This window comes from Amblyraja radiata, chromosome 6 (assembly GCF_010909765.2).
Source record: "Amblyraja radiata isolate CabotCenter1 chromosome 6, sAmbRad1.1.pri, whole genome shotgun sequence".
In the NCBI taxonomy this organism is placed as follows: Eukaryota; Metazoa; Chordata; class Chondrichthyes; order Rajiformes; family Rajidae; genus Amblyraja; species Amblyraja radiata.
In genome coordinates, this window is record NC_045961.1 from 96,548,025 (window position 1) to 96,573,297 (window position 25,273).

At 44.9% G+C, this 25,273-nt stretch overlaps 1 protein-coding gene across 2 annotated transcripts in view; it reads right to left on the reverse strand.

Annotated features, from left to right (window-relative positions):
- Positions 1–1,824: 1,824 nt before the first annotated feature.
- LOC116974607 overlaps positions 1,825–25,273 on the reverse strand; it is a 40,838-nt gene continuing 17,389 nt past the window's right edge. The window contains exons 4-9 of one of the 2 annotated variants that reach the window (XM_033023267.1): positions 24,106–24,525; positions 22,330–22,360; positions 22,115–22,155; positions 21,144–21,206; positions 17,571–17,629; positions 1,825–2,267 (exon numbers count right to left, since the gene is read on the reverse strand). In XM_033023267.1, coding sequence (XP_032879158.1) covers positions 2,187–2,267; positions 17,571–17,629; positions 21,144–21,206; positions 22,115–22,155; positions 22,330–22,360; positions 24,106–24,525 — 695 coding nt within the window. In that variant the 3' untranslated portion in view covers positions 1,825–2,186. Of the gene's footprint in view, positions 2,268–17,570; positions 17,630–21,143; positions 21,207–22,114; positions 22,156–22,329; positions 22,361–24,105; positions 24,541–25,273 lie in introns of both variants that reach the window. The other variant, XM_033023266.1, reaches the window with a different exon arrangement.

Sequence of the window (25,273 nt, forward strand, 5' to 3'; positions counted from 1 at the left end):
AGAAATACAATATCTATATTACTAAAAGTCTGTTCTTGACCGGTTTTGGCCTTCTGTTCTGTGATTTCCGAGAGAACGCCGCCACCTACGGCCGTCATTTTTGGCCACCTTGCTCAGAACCCCCCTCCGCCGTATGTGTGCCTAGGATTTTTCCCGTTGATGAAAAATGATTTTAATGATTTTACAAAATTCCCCATTCTCTCTGCTGCCCCTGCTGGCGGCAGGGACTATAAAACCAGGAAGTGGTGTGCCTCAATCAGTGTCTGCAAGCTGGAGGAAGGCAGAGGGTCACGTTTCTCTGAGCTGTGAATAACACTGAACACATGTAAACTCAAATGTAAGTGTCCTTAATGGTTCCCCCCCTTTCCTCTCCTCCCCCCCCCCCCCCATCTCCTCCCCCCCCTCTTCCCTCCTCTCTACTCCTCTCCTCTCCCCACCTCACCCCTCTCCCCCCCCTCTCCTCCCCCCCCCCCTCTCCTCCCTCTCCTCCCTCTCCCCCCCTCCTCTCCCCCCCTCCCCTCCTCTCTCTCTCCCCTCTTTTTCTCCACCCCTCCCCTCCATCCCCTCCCCCACCATTCCTCCCCTAAACCCCCTCCCCTCCACACACCCCTACCCCCTTCCTTCCACCCTCCCTCCCCTTCCCTGCTCCCCACCTCTCCCCCTCCCCTCTCAGCACACCCTTTCTCTCCCCCTCTTTCCCCTCTCTCCCCCCCCTCCCTCTTCCTCTCCCCCCCTCTCCTCTCCCCCTTCTCCTCTCCCCCCTCTCCTTCCCTCCCCCTCTCCTCTCCCCCCTCTCCTCTCCTCTCCCCTCTCCTCTCCCCTCTTTTTCCTCCCCCCCTCCCCTCCATCCCCTCCCCCACCATTCCTCCCCTAAACCCCCTCCCCTCCAGCACACCCTTTCTCTCCCCCTCTTTCCCCTCTCTCCCCCCTCCCTCTCCTCTCCCCCCCTCTCCTCTCCCCTTCTCCTCTCCCCCCTCTCCTTCCCTCCCCCTCTCCTCTCCCCCCTCTTCTCTCCTCTCCCCCCTCTCCCCTCTTTTCTCCCCCCTCCCCTCCATCCCCTCCCCCACCATTCCTCCCCTAAACCCCCTCCCCTCACACACCCCTACCCCTTCCCTCCGTCCTCCCTCCCCCCTCCCTGCTCCCACCTCTCCCCCTCCCCTCTAGAGCACAACCCTCTCTCACTCCTCTTTCCCCTCTCTCCCCCCCTCCCCCTCTCTCCCCCCTTCTCTCCCCCCCTCCCCCCTCTCTCCCCTCTCTCCCCTCCTCCCTCCATCCCCTCCCCCACCCCACCCTCCCTCCCTCCCCTAAACCCCCTCCCCTCCACCCCCCTACCCTCTTCCCTCCACCCTCCCCCCTCCCTCCCCCCTCCCTCCCTGCTCCCCACCTCACCCCCCTCTCACTCTCACCCTCTCTCTCTCCTCCCCTACTCCCCCACCTTTCCCCCCTCACCCCCCCTCCCTCTTATCCTCCTCTCCCCCCCCCTATCCCTCTTGCCCCTCTCTCTGTGTCTGTCTCTCTCTCTGCCTCTGCCCCTTCTCTCTCTGCCCTCACTCTCTACCCCTGCCCCCCCCCCCCCTCTCTAGATGTGACTGCAAGTTGGGGGCTATGCGTCAGTAGATAGGGTGGTTATCGGGTAAAAGGAGCAAATTAATAATATTAATATAATATCAAGGGGGTAATTAGAATGAGTGCGGGGGGGGGGGAATAGTTAGTGTGTGTGACGCTGCGTGCCGCCTCCCCCCCCCCCACAGCCGCACGTTGGGGGAACAGACCCAACGGGTCTGCACTTGGTCTAGTAAGAAATAAAATCCAAAGCTTTTCTAATCTTGGGCCAAAAAAAAGTTTATTATAAGGAAGCATGAATAAAGAATTTCTAATATTGCATCACATTCAAACAAGCAAGGAACAAATAATCAAGTCAAGTTGTTATCTGTAGTATTGTAAAATACTGATAGTTTTATTGGTCCTGTTCCTATGCAACTAAAATTCTTCAAGGAGCCAATAGATTTCATTGAAAGTTAGAATGGTTAAAGATTACAGAAAGTACAGTATACATTTAGTTAACATGGTCTCAGGAATGACGTTCATTTCTATGTCAGCAAGCAAAGCACTGGCACTGAATTAACACAGACTGCTATTGTGTAAACTGGGAAACAATTAATTTGTGCCTTCGACAGATCATTCATTTATTGCTGTTCCTCCTCTTCCGACTTTTCGATTTCTGATTTTTTTGCCTGGTTAGGGTCTTCCACATCAACTTCTTTAATCTGATGATGACAAGAGAATTTGAATATTAATATAATTTGCATTCCATGCAAAGGCAGACTTTACATCCAACCTTTAAACTCATAATAGATCTCAGCATTCTGTGCAGGAACTTGAGCAGGTTTGGGGGTGAAAATGATTATGCAATTCAGTCTCGACCACTGTGTCTAGTTGAGTGAACACTGCAATTAAAAGAGATGGAATTATTTGTCCATTGTTCCCATGGAAGCTGCCAAACTAGAGATTTGGAGGTTTTGCTTGAATCGCTGGCTTCCTATCAGTAGGTTATGCCAGTATTTTTTGTAGGCATATCCAACAATATGCCTTTAACTATGCCAATCCTCAAGTTTCCCGTGTTGTAAAGACAAATAATTGCTGCCAAGGAACCGACTGACCTTCTCACTTCCAATTTCTTAGCTGACCATTAATATCAAAGTCAGAGTACAACCATGGTTGTTGAAAGAATACAATTGTTTTGAAATAGAATCTTGAGCAAAATACAAAGTGCTGGAGTAAGTGGCCTGTCCCACTTAGGCAATTTTTTCAGCGACTGCCAGTGACTGTCATAGTCATAGCAGGTCGCTGAAAATACAGCAACTGGACCCCCCTACAACACTGTCTATGACGATGTCTACAACAATCTACCACCTAGTCGACGTCAAGCTACGGCAAGCTACCGACAACCGGCGACCATTAGGACGTCCACCTACGACCACACCTACGACAACCTAAGTCCACCCGAGACAAGCTACGACAAGGTAATAATAATTATAATGGATGGGATTTATATAGCGCCTTTCTAATACTCAAAGCGCTTTACATCGCATTATTCATTCACTCCTCAGTCACACTCGGTGGTGGTAAGCTACTTCTGTAGCCACAGCTGCCCTGGGGCAGACTGACGGAAGCGTGGCTGCCAATCTGCGCCTACGGCCCCTCCGACCACCACCAATCACTCACACACATTCACACACATTCACACACAGGCAAAGGTGGGTGAAGTGTCTTGCCCAAGGACACAACGACAGTATGCACTCCAAGCGGGATTCGAACCAGCTACCTTCCGGTTGCCAGCCGAACACTTAGCCCATTGTGCCATCTGTCGTCAAGGTAAGACAATCCAGTCGCCGGTACCTGTCGCCGGTTGACGTAGGTAGTCGCCAATGGAATTCACCGAAGTCAGCACCGGCGACAACCTACATCATCCTGGCGACAACCTACGTCAGGCTACGATCGTTGTCGTCAAGCACACAGGCGCCGACTGTCGCTGAAAAGTTTTGAACATTTCAAAATCCAGCAGCGACCAGAAAAATGGTACGACACTTTGGGCGACTGAGGAGACCATACAGGCGACACCCCGGCGACCATGTGGCGACAGCCTAGTCGCCTGTAGTCACCTAAAAAATCGCCTAAGTGGGACAGGGGTATTACTAAGTGAGTCAGGCAGCACCTGTGGAGGGAATGGATAGGCAACGTTTTGGGTCTGAAGAAGGGTCCCGACCGTAATCTCACCCTAATTATTCCATCCACAAATGCCGCCTGACCAGTGCGTTACTCCAGCACTTAGCGTTTTCATCAAGATTCCAGCATCTCTACCCCAGCAGCATAGGAAAGAGGCTTCAATATAATGCTGACGGCGGCATATTCTGCATGGTGGAGGTTCCGCTCCGTTGAGTACTGCACGTCAGTCCATTGGATTTTGCAGGAGTGGCCTATTTCTACGATATTTGGTCCTGACCTCCGTCAAAGTTTTTTTAAACATTTAAATATCTTTTTGGTTTTGGAAAATTCCCACCCAAATCAGTGGGGGTATCTAATCCCTGTGTTGAAAAATCTTCATGAGACTTCCCGAGCTTACCGCGTTTCCCGAGTACCTGCCGTTAGCGTTACGCGCTGCTAAGAGACGTCCCGAGCTCCGACGTATCATCTACGTACATTCTACGTGCTTACCACGAGTTTGATTTTTTTTAAACTCGGGAGAGCTCTTGAATTAGCTCGTACAGTGGGACAGCCCCTTTACATATTCATTCCAATATCAAGACTGTTCCAGAGATAGAAATAAGGGCCTGTCCCACGGGTGATTTATTTATTTATTTAGTTATTTCCGGCGACTGTCACAGTCGTAGCAGGTCGCTGAAAAAGCGGCGACTGGACCCCCCCACGACAATGTCTACGACATGCTACGACAATAGGCAATATGTGCAGGAGTAGGCCATTCGGCCCTTCGCGTCAGCACCGCCATTCAATCTGATTATGGCTGATCATCCCCAATCTACCCCGTTCCTGCCTTCTCCCCATATCCCCTGACTCTGTTATCTTTAAGAGCCCCATCTAGCTCTCTCTTGAAAGTATCCAGAGAACCAGCCTCCACCACCCTCTGAGGCAGAGAATTCCACAGACTCACAACTCTCTGTGAGAAAAAGTTTTTCCTCGTCTCCGTTTTAAATGGCTTACCTCTTATTCCTAAGCTGTGGCCCCTGGTTCTGGACTCCCCCAACATTGGGAACATGTTTCCTGCCTCTACTGTGTCCAAACCCTTAATAATCCTATATGTTTCAATAAGATACCCTCTCATCCTTCTAAGCTCCAGAGTATACAAGCCTAGCCGCTCCATTCTCTCAGCATATGACAATCCTGCCACCCCGGGAATTAATCTTGTAAACCTACGCTGCACTCCCTCAATAGCAAGAATGTCCCTCCTCAAATTAGGGGACCAAGACAACCTACCACATAGTCGACGTCAAGCTACGGCAAGCTACCGACAACCGGCGACCATTAGGACGTCCACCTACGACCACACCTACGACAACCTAAGTCCACCCGAGACAAGCTACGACAAGGTAATAATAATAATAATGGATGGGATTTATATAGCGCCTTTCTAATACTCAAGGCGCTTTACATCGCATTATTCATTCACTCCTCAGTCACACTCGGTGGTGGTAAGCTACTTCTGTAGCCACAGCTGCCCTGGGGCAGACTGACGGAAGCGTGGCTGCCAATCTGCGCCTACGGCCCCTCCGACCACCACCAATCACTCACACACATTCACACACATTCACACACAGGCAAAGGTGGGTGAAGTGTCTTGCCCAAGGACACAACGACAGTATGCACTCCAAGCGGGATTCGAACCAGCTACCTTCCGGTTGCCAGCCGAACACTTAGCCCATTGTGCCATCTGTCGTCAAGGTAAGACAATCCAGTCGCCGGTACCTGTCGCCGGTTGACGTAGGTAGTCGCCAATGGAATTCACCGAAGTCAGCACCGGCGACAACCTACATCATCCTGGCGACAACCTACGTCAGGCTACGATCATTGTCGTCAAGCACACAGGCGCCGACTGTCGCTGAAAAGTTTTGAACATTTCAAAATCCAGCAGCGACCAGAAAAATGGTACGACTCTTTGGGCGACTGAGAAGACCATACAGGCGACACCCCGGCGACCATGTGGCGACAGCCTAGTCGCCTGTAGTCACCTAAAGAATCGCCTAAGTGGGACAGGGATATTACTAAGTGAGTCAGGCAGCACCTGTGGAGGGAATGGATAGGCAACGTTTTGGGTCTGAAGAAGGGTCCCGACCGTAATCTCACCCTAATTATTCCATCCACAAATGCCGCCTGACCAGTGCGTTACTCCAGCACTTAGCGTTTTCATCAAGATTCCAGCATCTCTACCCCAGCAGCATAGGAAAGAGGCTTCAATATAATGCTGACGGCGGCATATTCTGCATATTGAGTGGCAAATCTGCACCTGCCATCCCTGCAGACGAATAAGTCCGTTCTCTTTTAACTCTCCAATACATAAGCGATCCATATTATCTCTGCACTTGTTTATATCTGGAACCAGGTATTGGAGGCAAGGTACTAGCATGGATAGAAGATTGGCCGACTGGCAGAGGGCAAAGGGTGGGAATAAAGGGGACCTTTTGTGGTTGGTTGCCGGTGACGACTGGTGTTCAGCAGGGGGTCGGTGTTGGGTCCACAACTTTTCACATTGTATGTTAATGATCCGGATGATGGAATTGATGGCTTTGTGGCCAACTTTGCAGATGATACGAAGTTAGGTGGAGGGGCAGGCAGTGTAGACGAAACAGGGAGTCTGCAGAAGGACGTGGACAGGTTGGGAGGGTGAGTAAAGAGTGTGTCAAAAGTGTGCGATGATCATGCACTTTGGTAGTAGGAATAAAGGCAAAGACTATTTTCAAAATGGGCAGAGAATTCAGAAATAGGAGGTGCAAAGGAACTTGGAAGTGCTGGCGCAGGATTCCCAAAACTTTAATTTGTAAGTTGAGTCGGCAGTAAGGAAGGCAAATGCAATGTTAGCATTCATTTCGCGAGGAATCTATATTACTAAAAGTCTGATCTTGACCACTTCCTGTTGTTCTGTATATTGATTTTAGAAAAAACGCTGCCACTTACGGCTGTGATTTTTGGCTATCTTACTCAGAGTCCCTCACCGCTGCGCAGGACAAGAGGATTTTTCCCATCGATGAAAAATAAAAGAGTTATTAGTGTTTAAAAAATGTTGAGATTCTCTCTCTCCTGAAGGCCACGCCCCTTCCAGAGGGACTATAAAACCCAGAAGTGTTGAGTGCCTCAGTCAGTCTCTGCAAGATGGGGGAGCAAGAGGGTCACGCCTCTCAGTCTGAGCTGTGAATAACACTGAACACATGTCAACTAAACTGTGAGTGGTTTTACTGACCTGTCAATGTCCTTAATGTGGTTTGAAAATATAGTTTGGAAATGCTAAAGCTGTGTTGCCTAATTAAAGTTGCCTTGCCTAATTAAAGGTACACAAACTTGCTGGAGGAACTCAGCGGGTGCAGCAGCATCTATGGAGCGAAGGAAATAGGCGACGTTTCGGGCCGAAACCCTTCTTAAACCCACTGACTCACATGGCTATCTGGACTACACGTCTTCCCACCCTGCCCCCTGTAAAGACTCCATCCCCTACTCCCAATTCCTCCGCCTACGCCGCATCTGTTCCCAGGATGAGACATTTCATACCAGGGCATCGGAAATGTCCTCGTTCTTCAGGGAACGGGGATTCCCCTCCGCCACCATAGATGAGGCTCACACCAGGGTCTCATCCATACCCCGCAACACTGCTCTCTCTCCCCATCCCCGCACACGCAACAAGGGCAGAGTCCCTCTGGTCCTCACCTTTCACCCCACCAGCCGGCAAAAAAAAAAAAAAAAAAAAAAAGAACACTTTGCCTAATTAAAGTTGCCTTGCCTAATTAAAATTGCCTTGCCTAATTAAAATTGTCTTGCCTAATTAAAGTTGCCTTGCCTAATTAAAGTTGCCTTGCCTTCTATATAATTAACAGTCTAATCTTGACCACTTCCTGTTTGCGCTTTATATTGATTTTAGAAATAACGCTACCATGTACGGCTGTGATTTTAGGCCGTCTTACTCAGAGTCCCCCTCCGCTCATCAGGTGCTGAGGATTTTTCCCATCGATGAAAAATAAAAGTCATTAGTGTTTAAAAATTGTTGAGATTCTCTCTCCTGTCAATCATACCATGAACGCCATGCCCCTTCTGGTAGGAGGGGGAGGAACTATAAAACCCAGAAGTGTGGGCGTGGCTCAGTCTCTGCAAGATGGAGGAGTGAGAGGTCACGACTCGCTGTCTTTAGTGGCCTTGCACCCTGCTTGAAATGGGATGCTGTGTGATGCTGGGACCCAACGGGTACCACTTAGTCTCGTAGAATATAAAAGCAAGGATGTAATGCTTAGGTTTCAAAATGCACTGGTCTGACCACATTTGGATATTCTGCGCAGTTTTGGGCTCCATATTATAGGAAGGATGTGCTGGTGTTCGAGAGGGTCCAGAGGAGGTTTACGGAAATGATCCCAGGGATGATTGTGTTGATATATGAGGAGCATTTGATGACTCTGGACCTGATTGGATGGTTATTGGAGTTTAGAAGGATGAGGGGGTGGTTCATTGCAACCTACCAAATAATGAAAAGCCTAGATAGATAGTGTGGATGTGGAGCGGATGTATTGCCAGTAGTGGGAAAGTCGAGGACCTGAGGATACAACCTCAGATTAAAAGGATGTATCTTTAGGATGAGGAGGTATTTCTTTAGCCAGAGGGTGGTAAATCTGTGGTATTCATTGTCACAGGTAGCTGTTGAGCCGAGGCCTTTGGGTGTAAAGCAGAGATTGATGGAATCTTGATTAGTAAGAGTGTCAAAGATTATGGAGCGAAAGCAGGAGAATGGGTTGATTGGGAAAAATAGATCAGCCATGATCAAATGGTGGAGCAGACTCCATGGTCTGAATGGGCTAAATCTGCTCCTCTGTCTTATGATCTTAGGAAAAACTCAACAACCTAACCACATCCCACATGGAGATAAGTAGGGTCAAAGTTTCAGGTCAAAGACTCTTCACCAGAATGAAAAATGGTATTTGTGTAATAAATTATTATGGAATAGAGTATCTCAGATTCAGATTCAACTTTAATTGTCATTGTCCGTGTACAGTACAGAGACAACAAAATGCATTTAGCATCTCCCTGGAAGAGCGACATAGCATATGATTTGAATAAATATTTACATTAGCATATATACAGACATAGTGTTTTTCCTGTGGGAGGAGTGTCCGGGGGGGGGGGGGTGATTGGCAGTCACCGAGGTACATTGTTGAGTAGAGTGACAGCCGCCGGGAAGAAGCTGTTCCTGGACCTGCTGGTCCGGCAACGGAGAGACCTGTAGCGCCTCCCGGATGGTAGGAGGGTAAACAGTCCATGGTTGGGGTGAGAGCAGTCCTTGGCGATGCTGAGCGCCCTCCGCAGACAACGCTTGCTTTGGAAAGACTCAATGGAGGGGAGCGAGGAACCGGTGATGCGTTGGGCAATTTTCACCACCCTCTGCAATGCCTTCCGGTCGGAGACAGAGCAGTTGCCATACCATACTGTGATACAGTTGGTAAGGATGCTCTCGATGGTGCAGCGGTAGAAGTTCACCAGGATCTGAGGAGACAGATGGACCTTCTTCAGTCTCCTCAGGAAGAAGAGACGCTGGTGAGCCTTCTTGATCAGAGTTGAGGTATTGTGGGTCCAAGAGAGGTCATCGGAGATGTTAACACCCAGGAACCTGAAGCTAGAAACACGTTCCACCTCCGTCCCGTTAATGTGGATGGGGGTGTGCGTGCCGCCCCTGGGCTTCCTGAAGTCTACAATGAGCTCCTTGGTCTTCTTGGAGTTAAGGGCCAGGTTGTTGTCAGCGCACCATGCTGCTAAGTGCTGGACCTCCTCCCTGTAGGCCGACTCATCGTTGTTGCTGATGAGGCCAATCACCGTTGTATCATCTGCATACTTGATGATGGTGTTAGTACAGGTGCACAACCTTTTATCCGAAAGCCTTGGGACCAGACACTTTTCGTAATTCAGAATTTGTCGGTCTTCGGAATGGAAATTTTTTAGCGTAGATTTTAATGGCTGGCTCAGTGGTAGAATGCTCGGCTCATATCCGCAAGGTCGCGAGTTTGCGCCTTGATCCCGGCAGTTACTCGGTCGCGAGTTTGAGTCTTCAATGTAGTTTTTTCTTGCAGAATAAATGTTTGTATGAAATGCAGTGTAGGAGAGGTGTACTGACTGTGTGGGCAGAACTTTGGAAGTGATTGCCCACCAGTCTAAAAAGCCGCTGTGTCTCCCTGTCCCTGGGATAGCAGGGGGCGATCAAACAGCACAATACCCCCTCCAACTCCAGAGGAATCCACTCCCCGATGGGCCGCTACGGCGACAAGTGGCAGTTCGCCCACAGCCCAAGCTGCGCCCCCTCATCCGTCACCCCAAGAACAAGACGTACCTTGCACACCATCAGCTTCTGCCCCTACGTGTTCCTCTGGAGTTGGAGCGGGGCTGGGCTGGAGTTGCTGCTGGCTGTGGGTCTCTGGGATCTCCATGCTTGCAGTGGGCCTGGGGGTCGGTGTCCCGTTGGTCCTGACGTTTCCGGCCACCCCCCCTGGACTGGAGCTGAGACTGGGAACTGTACCGCCCTTGCCCCCTTCCTCTGCAACTGCAAACAACCCCACTCTCCTGCAAGGGCGGTACAGTTCCCGGAGGATGGCAGGTGGCCGGAGACGTCAGGATCAACAGGAACCCGCTCCCCGATGGGCCCCTACGACGCTCCGAGCTGCGCCCCGTCATCCGCAACCCAGGTTCCTCTGTAGTTGGAGCGGGGCTGGGCTGGGCTGCTGTTGGCTGTGGGTCTCTGGGATCTCCGTGCTTGCAGTGGGCCTGGGGGTCGGTGTACCGATGAGGGGGCGCAGCTCGGGCCAGTTTGCAGTTTTCCTCTGGAGTTGGAACGGGGCTGGGCTGCTGCTGGCTGTGGGTCTCTGGGATCTCCGTGCTTGCAGTGGGCCTGGTGGTCGATGTCCAATTGGTCCTGACGTCTCCGGTGACTGGCACGGTCCTGCTAGCATCGCCGACGTGAAGACAGTGCAAAGCCCCCGCGCCGGTGCAATGGGCGGGGAGCTGGAGAGTGGAGGGAAGGGGTCACACACATGGCCAAGAAGCAGAGGGGTGTAGGTGGGGTGAAACTGACTCACGATACACTGTGTATCGTGACCGTGGGAACTTTTTAACTCAGCGGGCAGGCAGCAGCATATTGTCAATTATTAACCCTCCCGCGCTATATACCCTCACCTTCTCTTTTATGAATGGGGATTTAGTTCCCCTTTCTTCGAGGACCGACCGGAGGTTCCGCTGTCACCTCTGCAGGCCGCCCTCGGTGAACGTTTTCAAGGACCTTTCTTCAAGGACCGAAAAAATGGCCGCTATTCGGAGGTTTTCGTTATTTGGATGTTCGGATAAAAGGTTGTGCACCTGTACCATGTACAGGTGTGCAGTCATAGGTGAAGGTGAAGAGGGAGTAGAGGAGGGGGCTCAGCACACAGCCCTGTGGAATGCCGGTGTTCAGGGTGAGGGTTGAAGAGGTGTGCTTGTCTAACCTAACAGACTATGGCATTTCTAAGAATCATAAATCTGTTCCTTATAAATAAATTTATCAGGATTGGGTAAAAAGCAGTGGCATATATTTGTAATTATGATGGAAAGGAATACAGATCAATTATTTATGATGAAGAAATACTATGGAGCAGTAGTAATAGAAATTTGTGTTGAAAATAGCGGGGGTACATTTTCCAACGAATTAAGACCATCAGGGTGCTCAAGGTTAATGACATCACTCCATCCAAACAGGTACATTATTTATAGTACAGCTTAAGTCATGACATTTAACTCTAGTATACTATTATTAGGTTACATAGAACTGTTGTAGACTACCTGCTGTTTTTAGTATTTTAATTTTAACCATGTTATCTCACTGAAGACTATTTCACACTCATGTTTGTTCTCCTTTATTCCATTTCAAGCAACCCTGAGTCTTTCATTATGTTTCTGCACGGAATTGCTGTCGTTATATTTGGGTGCATAATAGCGTACAAGAAAAGAACGCAAAGTTGCTTTCCCTCTCTCTCCATCCCTCCCCCTTCCCAGTTCACCGACCAGTCTGACTGTCCCACTGATTACATTTTATCTCTGTTTGCTTGTTGTCACCTTCTCCGAGCTAGCAATGTAGGTATGTTACAAAACTTACCTTCAGCGGCGCTGCAGTTCTGCCACTGGCTGTGTGCGCGACTTTGGAGCCTTTGAGAGGGGGGCGGGATTAAAATGCCGTTTTCTCCTGCCTGTCGGAGTCGATCTTTCTCAGGCTGGTCAGCTGCTGCAGAGAAATCGCTCCGACATCCGTTCTATGAAGTTTTTTAAAAACATTGCTGGATAATTTAATTGCTGGAGTAAAATAAAAGTCGACTTCTAATGCTGTCAACGCCGACAACGGGACGGATCTCCCGTACGGGACAAATAAAGGTAAGCCGTTTATTTTACATATAAACTTGCTTCTTAGGATTACTTTAATCCAAATTTTACTTTGCGAAAAGGTGATTTTGGCCCCATACGAACCGGCAGTGTTTTTCCTGCCGATATGTGGTTCAAATTCACCGCAAACCGCAAATTTCCAAACGATCGTGTTCCACAAAATCTCATTCGCAAGATGATTTAAATGGCCATTAATTTACGGGAATTAAACACTAAATTCCTTCCATTTGGCCTATAAATTCATGACAACGAGATTTTAAAATCATGTTATATTGTGAATTCTTGTGTGAATGTTATTTGGACACTTAGGCTATTTAAAAATGTTAACCTTTTCTTAAGAAATGGATAGATGTTTAGATCAAGTAATTGAATTTTGTAATTAGCTACAATTAGGTAACTAACTAATTATATGCTTTAAATTCATCATCTAAGTAAGATTGTTTCATATTTGTTTCAGAATGCTTCAATCTATAATAACTGAAAATTTCATTCAGTTCTCTTAATTTTAATAAAGTTATGGGCTTTTGACTGTCCTCGATCACAGCTTTTGAGTTAACTCAATGGAAAAGCAATAGGGAACAAGATGCTAATTTCAGAGTATGAAAATTGCCATAACCTTTTTAATACTGAAGATATGAAAGTGAATTAGGTGTCAAATTAAACTTCTTTTTATGCTTTATCTGATGGGATAAATTGCAGACTTGATTTTTTAAATGTTGTAACATTGCTAAACATTGGTCAATTCTACATTTTCCTTGATCATCTCTCTTGATGTCTTGTTTTCACACCTTACCCTTCCTTATCTCTGTGTCTCCCTCTCCCAGTCTATCTTTAGTGATTGAATGGATTGTGCTCTGAATTACAAGACTCTGGTTTTCAAGAATTTTAGAACCTCACTTGGTCACCATTTTAACTGCAGGACATTGACAGATCCAATGTCAGATACACAAGAGACAGCAAATGTTGTAATCTGGAGCAACAATAGATCTGCTGGTGGAACTTAGCCGGTTAGGCAGCATCTGAGGAGGGATAGTCGATGTTTCATGTCCAGACCCTTCATCTGGATCCAATCTCAATGCAGCCTTGTGTCATAGAAACATAAAAACATAGAAAATAGGTGCAGGAGTAGGACATTCGGCCCCTCGAGCCTGCACCGCCATTCAATATGATCATGGCTGATCATCAGTATCCTGTACCTGCCTTCTCTCCATACCCCCTGATCCCTTTAGCCACAAGGGCCACATCTAACTCCCTCTTAAATATAGCCAATGAACTGGCCTCAACTACCTTCTGTGGCAGAGAATTCCACAGATTCACCACTCTCTGTGTGAAAAATGTTTTTCTCATCTCGGTCCTAAAAGACTTCCCCCTTATCCTTAAACTGTGACCCCTTGTTCTGGACTTCCCCAACATCGGGAACAATCTTCCTGCATCTAGCCTGTCCAACCCCTTAAGAATTTTGTAAGTTTCTATAAGATCCCCCCTCAATCTTCTAAATTTTAGGGAGTACAAGCCGAGTCTATCCAGTCTTTCTTCATATGAAAGTCCTGACATCTCAGGAATCAGTCTGGTGAACCTTCTCTGTACTCCCTCTATGGCAAGAATGGCTTTCCTCAGATTAGGAGACCAAAACTGTACGCTTCGAGGGATATGGATCAAACATGGGCAAATGGAGTGAGCTTAGGTTGGCAATGAGAATCATAGTCATACAGCATGGAATTAGGCCCTTTGGCCCAATTCATCCATGCTGACCAATTTGCCTCATCTAGGCTAGTCCTATTTGTTCATGTTTGGCTCTGATCAGCCATGATCACAGTGAATGGTGGTGCTGGCTCGAAGGGCTGAATGGCCTACTCCTGCACCTATTGTCTATTGTCTATTGGCCCATGTCTTCCTAAACCTTTCCATCCATAAACAAGGTTAGCATGGACAAGTTGGACCAAAGTGTCTGTTTCAATGCTGTACAACTCCATGACTCCAGTGCAAGAGACTATACTTAAAAAATCAAGCAGATCTTGACAAAATTTCAACATTTGCTCTCATAACTGCCACCACTTTCCAGTGTAGCAGTGCTCAAACTTGAGCCTTAAGCATTGATGGCAAAATCAGAGTTTCATAGCATTTTATCAGGATGCATCACAACTTGGTTTGGGAACAGCTCCATCCAAGACCGCAAGAAATTGCAGCGAATTGTGGACGCAGCCCAGACCATCGCACAAACCAACTTCCCTTCTATTTATTCCATTTATATCTCACACTGCCTTGGCAAGGCCAGCAGCATAATCAAGGATGGGTCGCCCTGTGGCAACAGTTTCTTCCCAGCTGTTATCAGGCAACTGAATCATCCTACCACAACCAGAGACCAGTGCTGAACTACTATCTACCTCATTGGTGACCCTCAGACTATCCTTGACAGACTTTGCTGGCTTAATCTTGAACTAAACGTGATGGCACGATTGTAATCATGTATTGTCTTTCTGCTGACTTGATAGCATGCAACAAAAGCTTTTCACTGTACCTCTGTACACGTGACAATAAACTACACTGAAACTGAACTGGTCTCAGGGAAGGCAGACGACAATGGTGAAATTAACAATCACTTTCAGTGCACTAACACTGTCTTTGGCTGCCCGAGGAAAAGTAATTGAATATCAAGACTTCAAAGCCGACATCTTCAAGCTTATTTCCTAAAGGGAACAGTGATCCTCATCTTTTTGTTATTGGAGACATAGATGTAACCTACCACAGGAACCTCATAGCATTAAGGAGCTGCTTACTTTCACTGTATCCATTATCTATTGCCAGGATGAGCAATCCAATATTAGCATTCTCTCCCAGGCCAACATGAAGACTCTGGTTGGTATTTGTTTATATTGTCACATGTACCAAGGTACGAGTCATTCGGCATAGAAGCAGGCCCTTCGACCCAACCAGCCCATGCTGATCAAGATACCCCATCTACGCTAGTCCCACCTGCCTGAGCTTGGCCATATCCCTCCAAACCTTTCCTATACATGGACCTTTCCAAATGTCTTGTAAATGGAGTTAAAGTACCAAATCAGTGATTAACTCCGTTTTGTGGGCTATCCAGGTGAATTATACATGTGTACAATCAAAAGCAGCAGCTTCCACAGAATATATGGTTATGAAAAATGTTTTTCTCATCTCGGTCCTAAAATTCCTGACATGCCATTCCTTCTTCTTAGCAGGGTTTAAATCCTGGTTCTTCTTTCCCAAAAGCTGAGGAAAAACTTTCACAAGAAGCAAAGCAACAGGTTAAAAACACTGCTTACTACCACCGTATTAAAGACTATTAGGGATGAAGAATTAGGGATGAAGCTGGCCATACGAGGAATACTTGGATTCCAAAACATAGTCATAGAGTGATACAGTTTGGAAACAGGCTCTTTGACTCAACTTGATCACCCCTGGCCAACATGTCCCAGCAAAACTAGTCCCACCTGCCTGCGTTTGTCCCACATCCCTCCAAACCTGTCCTATCCATGTACCTGTCTAACTGTTTCTTACATGTTGAGTTATGCCCCTGTCCCACTTAGGAAACCTGAACAGAAACCTCTGGAGACTTTGCGCCCCACCCAAGGTTTCCATGCGGTTCCCGGAGGTTGCAGGTGGTTGCCGGATGTTGCAGGTAGTGGAAGCAGGTAGGGAGACTGACAAAAACCTCCGGGAACCTCCGGGAACCGCACGAAAACCTTGGGTGGGGCGCAGTCTCCAGAGGTTTCAGTTCAGGTTTCCTAAGTGGGACAGGGGCATTAGTACCTGCATCAACTACCTCCTCTGGCAACTCGTTCCATACACCCACCACCCTTTGTGTGAAAAAGTTACTCCTCAGATTCCTATTAAATCTTTTCCCCTTCACTTTAAACCTATGTCCTCTGGTCCTAGACTCTCCTACTCTGGGCAAAACTCTTTCCTCTCATTATGCAAAATGCAAAAATCAAATGAATTCTCAAAAAAAATCCACTTGTACAGTGACAAAAAAATCTTTCCTGATTTTATTCTTACACAGCTTGAAGTTTAAGAGAGTTTTCTCCTTCTTTTGGATCATTTTGCTAAATTATTCCTCACGCTTATAAGGTCAATATCTCAGCATCCTGTCCTCACAGTCTTAACTATTTGTTCCCATATCTTTGTGCTGTGCTAATGCCAATTTCTATAATTTCTAAGTGGTTCTGTATGGTGCTCAAATGCCACTGCATTCCAGTTGAGGTCGGACATAAATTCAGTACAACTGAAGCTTAACTTCACGGAAAAAAACAAAATTCCACTTATCTCTTTGACCACCGTTGTATCTGTGTAGTACTTGATTTGCACATTCAGACATCTAAATTGCTACACTCTTGCACAAACTCTCGTCATTTTTAAATTCATTCAGGCTGGGTAGTTTTTAATCCAAAGTCCATGAGCTCACACTTCCCCACTTTGAAATCCTCTGCCATTTTGCCTCCGAACTTAATAGACGAATATGCAACTAATCTATTACGGTACCTGCTAAATATGCCATTTAAAATGTAAAATTTACATCTCACTGTCCCTTCATCCGTGTTTTTAATGAGTGAAAATCTGAAGCTCACATGCAGATTACTGAGGAAAAAATATTTCTTATTGATAAGGGACAGTATAAAGATTGGGGGAATTAGCTCATGTTTCACAAATGAGTAGCTGTTACCAAAGTTATTTCCACTTATTCGCATTCTAATATTATATTGTCAAATGCCTTATCAGAACCCATGTTGATAATTTCCACAGAAAAACATAACCACTATGTTATTACTCTCAAAAAATCGACTGATATGAAAAACCCATAAGAAATCAATATTGACACTCTTCAATCTGTACTGTTTAGTCATATACGATTATTGCACACTTCACACAGGTGAATATAATCGCATTTATAGCAATTGAAATCCCAGATGGAACAGCAACATGGATACTTATACTAAAACAAAATAAATGTGTCTGTCCTCAGGGCGCTTATATAAAATCATTTACTTTAGACTTTAGGGAAACAATGTGGAAATTAGTCTTTCGGCTCGGCGCAAACCAGCGATCACCCCGTACACTAGCACTATCCTACACACTGAGGCCAATTTACAATTTGTAGAAGCCAATTAACCTACAAAGCTGTTCTTCTTTGGCGTATGGGAGTAAACCGGAGCACCCGGAGAAAACCCACACAGTCACGGAGAAAGTACAATCTCCGTACAGACAGCACCCGTAGTCAGGATCGAACCTGGGTCTATGGCGCTGTAAGGCAGCAACTCTACTGCTGTGCCACTGTGCCACCCTAAACAATATAACAATGAGAATATTATTAATTGTAAAAGCCCTCATGGTTATCTGCTGATTTACAACTGGATTATCACACTCTATAGCCCAAAATATCTGACCTCTTTTTCACTTGTATTTTCATCTTCATCTTCATTCTTGTTGGGTTCCTGCATTTCCCCTGTAATCCAGAATTAATAAAATAGATTAATTCATCAAATAGAATTTCCCACAACATTAGCAATCAGTTAGTTTATTTTCTGATGTAAATTATGTATTTATTTTTGTTAGCATTTTCAAAGCAAACTGTGAAAAGTCCCTATAATTATGATTGAAAAACAATGACAAGATGATAGGAAATTATTATTATCCCGCATGCTGATTGAGAAGAGTTATTTGAGCTAGGAGCTGTCTACATTGCTGGCTCGACTTGCCAAGTTGGTGAAAATATCGTTTTTTTCAATATTGTCCGAAAGGCTCCCAAATAGTCAACGTGAATTAGGCAAACTAAGCCAGGAGATTGCAGACAGCTGCAAATCTGATACGGTTGTTTTAGTAGAAGATTTTAACTTTCCCAGTATAGATGTGGTGGCATTTGTCAAGTCTGTTCAGGAAAGTTTCCTCAGGCAATATGTAAAGGCCCCACAAGAGAAAGGGCAAAGCCTAACCTACTCTTAGGGAATTAGACAAGACAAGTGACTGAAGTATCAGCCTTTGGGACCAGCGACCACAGGTCTATTAGCTTTAAAATAGTTACAGATAAGGAGAGGGCTGCTACACAACTTAAAGATCAATGTGTAAATTGAGGCAAGGCCAAATTTGATGGTATAAACGTGAATTTGCATCAGTTGAATGGAGTTATTTTTGTAGGCAAAAGAATGTCCATAAAGTAGGATGCTTTTAAAAGGGCCATGGTGAGAGTTCAAGGTATGCATGTTCCTAGTTAGAATGAAGGGCAAAGCAGGTAGGAGTAAGGTTGATGAGAGAAATTGAGGCACTGGTCAGGTATAGGCAACTGGGATCAATATATCCATGGAGGAGTGTAGGGGATTGAGGAGCATAGTGAAGAAGGAAGTCAGGAGGGGGCATGAACTAGCTCGAGCAGATTAGAATGAAGAGAACCCAAAAGGGTTTTGTTGTATATTTAAGGGGAAAGGGTAATTAAAGGGAGAAAAGGGGACTTCAGAAACCAAAGTGGCCATCTATGCATGGAGTCACAGGAGATGGGCAAGGAATGAACCAATGAATACCCTCAATTAATATTTCTCTGTTTTTGCACGGAGAAAGATATAAAGACAAGGGAACTTTGAAAAGTTCAAGGTTTCAAGGGCAGTTTATTGTCACATGCACCAATTAAGGTACAGTGAAACTCGATTACCATACAGCCATAGTAAAAAAAACAACAAGACACACAACATCCACCACAGCGGATTCACCACATTCCTCACTGTGATGGAAGGTGATAAAGTTCAATCTTCCTCTTCTTTATTTTCCCGCGGTCGGGGAAGTCGAACCATCCACGGTCGGAGCGATCAAAGCTCCTGTGGCTTGGAGCTCCCAAAGTCAGTCTCTAACCAGGGACCGCGAGCTCCACGATGTTAAAGTCCGCAGGCTCCCGGGGTTGGAGCTCCAAGTCGATCCCCAACAGGATCGTGGGCTCCACGATGGTAATTCCGCAGGCTCCCGAGGTTGGATCTCCCGAAGTCGGTCTCCAACAAAGGCCGCCAGTTCCTCGATGTTAGGTCGCAGTGCGGACGGAGGTATGGTACGGAAAAAAATCACATCTCCGTCGAGGTAAGAGATTAAAAATAGTTTCCCCACCCCCCCCCACATAAAACAAGCTAAAGAACACTAAAACATACTTTTAACAACATACTATCAAACAACAAAGAAGGAAAGGACAGACAGCAATGTTGGTGGGGCAGCCATTGCTGATGCTACCCGGTGAGTTAATAGAGAAGTCTTGCGGACAGTCCTTATTACAGTCGCGGAGGTAATGGACATTCTTAGACGTATGAGGGTAGATAAATCTCCTAGGCCTGATCTAAGAACACTGTGGTAAGCTGGAGTAGAAATTGCAGGAGTCCTGGCTGAGGTATATGAATCATCATTGGATAGACTCGGCTTGTACTCGCTAGAATTTAGAAGATTGAGGGGGGATCTTATAGAAACTTACAAAATTCTTAAGGGGTTGGACAGGCTAGATGCAGGAAGATTGTTCCCGATGTTGGGGAAGTCCAGAACAAGGGGTCACAGTTTAAGGATAAGGGGGAAATCTTTTAGGACCGAGATGAGAAAAATATTTTTTACACAGAGAGTGGTGAATCTGTGGAATTCTCTGCCACAGAAGGTAGTTGAGGCCAGTTCATTGGCTATATTTAAGAGGGAGTTAGATGTGGCCCTTGTGGCTAAAGGGGTCAGGGAGTATGGAGAGAAGGCAGGTACAGGATACTGAGTTGGATGATCAGCCATGATCATATTGAATGGCGGTGCAGGCTCGAAGGGCCGAATGACCTACTCCTGCACCTATTTTCTATGTTTCTATGTTTCTATGTTTCTATCATTGGACATGGGTGAAGTGCAGAAGATTGGAGGGTGGCTGATGTTGAGCCTCTATATAAGACGGACTGCAAAGAGAAAACTGGGAACTATAAACCAATGTGCCAAACATCTGTGGTATTAAGTTATGCGAGAGGATTTTTGAGAAACATTGATTTGGAAAGACAGGGGTTACTTCGAGATTGTCAGCATGGTTTTGTGTGTGGGAGGTCATGTCTCATGAACTTGATTACGTTTTTTTGTATAAGTAGCTAAGAAAGTTGATGAGAGCTGTTGATGTAGTCAATATGGACTTCAGGGACCCCGTTTATAAGATTCCGCAGAGTAGTCTGCTCTCTGGAAGGCTTGATTGCATGCTTTATTTTCTTACTCTATCAAGGAAAGATGTGGTTACGGTAGGACATGAATCATTCTCTCTGCTCTTTTATTCATCCCTGTTTTTTTTAATAAGACCCTATCCCTTGAATGTAATAGGCTTTTTGACTATCAAGCCAAATCATTGGATATTAGTACAGAGGAAATACGATGTAAGATGAAGGAATGATATTACAATAGTTTGTACTCCCACTCTTTATATCCAACACCATAATTAATTTTCGTAACATTCAGCACATTTTGGAGAATTAAACTGTTTTCTATAAGTCTGCAAGGTGGCCCAAATAAATATTATTGAATATGACTATCACCTTACATCAGGGGTTCCCAACTTTTTTCGTCCCGTTTACCCCGGGCAACTTTAATAGCACATAACAATGTTATTTCACTTATTTATGAACAACTAATGATGAACAGATACCAGAACCAAACACAGTCAGTCAAAGAGAAAAAATATGTACAAATCCAAAATCAACAAATTTACTCCCTGGGTAGGCAAAATTTACCCCCTGGGGGTCATTTTACCCCAGGTCAGTACATGGTCTATTTCACACACAGGCAGATTATTACAGGAAATTATTGGTGTAACATTTTGGCACCATCATTGGGATGGTATAGGGAGACCTAAATAAAGCCGGAAGTATCAACTTGAAAATAGATGCCAAGGGTTACATTACATTGGAGGCCACCACATAAGTTTTGGTGAGAAAGTCACTAATAAGTCACATAATTTTCTTAATAAGACTACTAATCAATAGTACCATCTGCAGATTCCTTCGCACCATCATCATTCTCTGACTGCATCAGAATAGCGTCTTGGGTTTCTTTAGGGAGGGAAAAACACAAACAAATTACAACCTGTAAAAAAACACACTGAATAAAGTAGTAGGCAGGCTATTTATTGTGCGTACACATTGAAGTGCGGCACAGCAAGGTTGTAAAAACTGGAATGTAGATTTGGAGAATGTCGCTTTCATCCATAAATGTTATGCAGGTTGGCCTTCAAGTAATTTTCCTACTTACAAAATAAAATCAACGCCCCAACACCAACAATAAATATGTGGATTTCAAATGTCCGAAATGCTACACCTGGAAGATATGAGATTCCTTCTAGCAGGCAAACCAGACCATTTCCAAAAGATTTGGTCTCCATTTATCGACTTACTATGTATAAGGTGCAACAGAATTCTGAAAATAAATGGTTTCAGGACCTGGTGAGGGGGGAGGAAAAATATACGAAGTTGGTATATCCCTTTTATCTCTTTTTTTTACTTTTAATATATCTTCTGTTTTCTTTTTCTCTTTTTCTTTTTCTATGGCTTACTTCTTAACTTTTTTTCGATTTTTTTGTGTCTAAGGGTCTTTTTTTGATCACTCTTTCACACACTTGCTATCCTATCTCACTTTCTTTACTTTTCTTCTTTTTTAAGTTTAAAATATGAAGTGGTACAGGAAATGTATTATGTTATTTTTGGCTTATATTATTGTAATGTACACTACTTCTAATAAATAAAATTGTAAACAAAAAAATAAAAAATAAATAAAACAAAATCGCAATTGGTGTCATGTTGCCTGATTTTGAAGAAGTGTGTGGCGAGTTATAAGTATAATAACACATATGTTAAATTGAGTTCCAGCTGACAAGGAGGTTCATGGAAGGAGAATATGAAAAGTATTTATAGAAGCAAGTCAATCTTAAGCATAGAAGAAACACATTTTTTATTTTCCTTACCAGGTACATCTGAACTTGGGGTATCAGCATTATTTGGATTACTGCAACAATAAATTGCAAAGATGAGAATTTTGTCAAATACAATGCAGCATAAAAATCACAGAAGTATAGTTCCTTTCAGCTAGCATTTAACCAGCAATTAATTTTCAGTCCGCAATTCCTTGCACCAATTGTGAATATAGATGAATATGAGAAAAATCTATATAAGTTTATACCTTGCATTATGTTCCACATCATGGGTTCCAACTGTTTAAAAATAGAAATGAAACATTAAATATCAATCATTTCTTTTATACTCTTCTGTGTTACAAAATAATTGATGTGTCATAGAAGGCAATTATGGAATTGTTTACATTCTTTTACTATCTTTCCTAATGTTGAGCAGCAATATCACAGGTTAATACTGTTTTATAAACTGCTCACTTATGCCCCTGTCCCACTTAGGAAACCTGAACGTAAACCTCTGGAGACTTTGCGTCCCACCCAAGGTTTCCGTGCGGTTCCCGGAGGTTTTTGTCAGTCTCCCTACCTGCTTCCACTGCCTGCAATCTCCGGCAACCACCTGCAACCTCCGGGAACCGCACGGAAACCTTGGGTGGGGCGCAAAGTCTCCAGAGGTTTCCGTTCAGGTTTCCTAAGTGGGACAGGGGCATATTTAGAGGATAAAATTGGGCAGGAAACAAGGCGAGTGTAACACATGTGGAATTGGGCAAAAATAAAAATTGGAGCAGTCACTGCTCTATCCTAGCTTTGCATCCACATTCAAAATGTGTAAAATCATTTTTGACATCTTTTAAGAAGTTTAAGTTGACATATCATTGGAAAATCCATATTACAACACCCAGTGGTATGATATCTGATATGCATTAACCATGTTTTAAATTCCATTTGACTAAATATCTCGCAACAAAAACAAAAAATGAATCAACCATATAAATATGTTTTGAAAATAACAAAATAAATGGCATGGTGGTCATCCTGATAGTGTGTATGCATTATGTGGCAGGCACAGCCTTGTACTTCAATTTGCAATTGGAACTGCACTTGAATCCCTGTGAGGGTTCACCAGCTTATCTGTCATTTGATACAAGACCAACCTCCTTTGGGGTTCCTGTCGATATAAGGGGAGAACAATAGAAGAATTCTACTGACAGCTCTCTGTCACCTCTATTTTTATACCTCTTTCTACTCTCGCCCTCTGCCACCCTCACCCAGCCTCCAATGGAAGCCCTTTCATTTACCAAGTCTGTGCTGGCAAGCTGTTCTACCCTGGCCTGGTCTAACTTTGTTTTCACACATGTTCAGGAGGAACACTGCTTTTTATCACCAACCCTCTCCCACAACCTATTCCCAAACCAATTGGAATTATCCCCTGTATGCCTAGTTGTCACTAATAAAATCTGTATTCAGCAACAACTGAGATCATATTGGGGATGATTGGACCACATCTTAGCAGTTCTGAGTTACTATCTACCTCACTGGAGACTCGGACTATCTTTGATCGGGCCTTTCTGGACTTTATCATGTTATTCATGTTATTCCCTTTATTATGTATCTGTTACACTGCGGATGGATCGATTGTAATCATGTATTGTCTTTCTACTGACTGGTTAGCACCTAGGTACATGTGACAAAATACTAAACAATAAAAAGTTGGTAGATCTGCTGCCTCACCACGCCTGAGGCCCGGGTTTGATCCTGACTGTGTGGAGTTTGCACGCTCTCTCTCTGTGAGTTTCCTATGGGTGCTCCAGTGTCCTCCCATATCCTAAAGACGTGTGGGTTTGTATTGGCCTTGTGAATTGCTCATCGTGTGTAGGGAGTGAATCAGAAGGTGGGATAAGATAGACCTAGTGTGAACAGGTGATCAACGATCAAGGTGGATTGAAGGCCTGTTTCCATGCTGTGTGACTAAACTAAAACTAAATCCAACTGTTACACTGGCGTTCAATTAGTAGTTAAAGAAATACATCTTAAAAGGGAATAGTTACATTTACAGAATCTTCTGTATCTCTTGGTGAGGAACCCGATTAATATCAACAGGAGAATTCCAGCAAGTATGATGCACAGGTACGTTGGAAAGTCACCCCTCCTGTCATTTCCTACCACGACTGGACAGAGCTTTTCAGTGGCTCCCAGCTGACCAGGAATTACGTCCTCGTTCCATGGATCTGATGTTTCCATGGGTTTTACAGGATCCGTTACTGTGGTGGGGAAATTTTCCGGTTGCCGACTTGTAACGGAAGAGGTGTCCTGCATCCACTCTACACCATTCCACACGTTCGGTGAAGCGTTTGTGGTCTCGGGTTTTGGTGCCACAGTCGTGGTGCTTTCTTGGGTGGTTGATGTCATTGTCAATTCGGGAATTGGTGTACTCACTGGGTAATCGTAATCTCCAGCAAACGTGATGTCTAGGAAATCAAGTTCTGTAACAGTGAAACAGTATTTAATTTAAGTTGGTGAACAAGAGCAAAAACTAAATTGTTGTAATGCACTCGTGTGTGAATAGATGCCAGCATGAATGTACATAAACCAGAACCGTACAGAACAAAAGCTGGCCCTTCTGCCCACAAATTCCATGTCAAAATGATGCCAATAAACTAATCTGCCTACATGTGATCCTTGCACCTCCCTCCTTTCCCTGCAGAGTAATGTAATTATTTTAAAAAGTTTTTGATATCCCAATATTTTGTATTATTTTTATCCAAGACAACAAATCTCTCCCATCACTATCACTGCTGTCGATGTTCCTTCACCCTCGAATTAAACATAACTCCCAATTTGGGTTCATGCGATAAATTATGTTATTAATACACGTGATATGCTACCAAAGCCTTGCACACCTTCCCTTTGCTTTATCTAAAACGTAGTGAAAACTCTGCCAAAACTTTCAGTGCAACTTTCCAAAGTCAGTATACTACGAGAGGAATATATTTAATAGTAAAGATCAGGGAAGCAATTCCATGGTTCTTGAAGGAGCACAAAAGACTGAAATCTGACTGTATAGAAAATAAGACATTTTTCTCACTTGTTGTTGCTATACATTGATCCCAGAAGATACACTGCTTACTCGCAAGGACATGGCAAGGAAGAAGGTTACATAGAAACATAGAAAATAGGTGCAGGAGTAGGCCATTCGGCCTTTCGAGCCTGCACCGC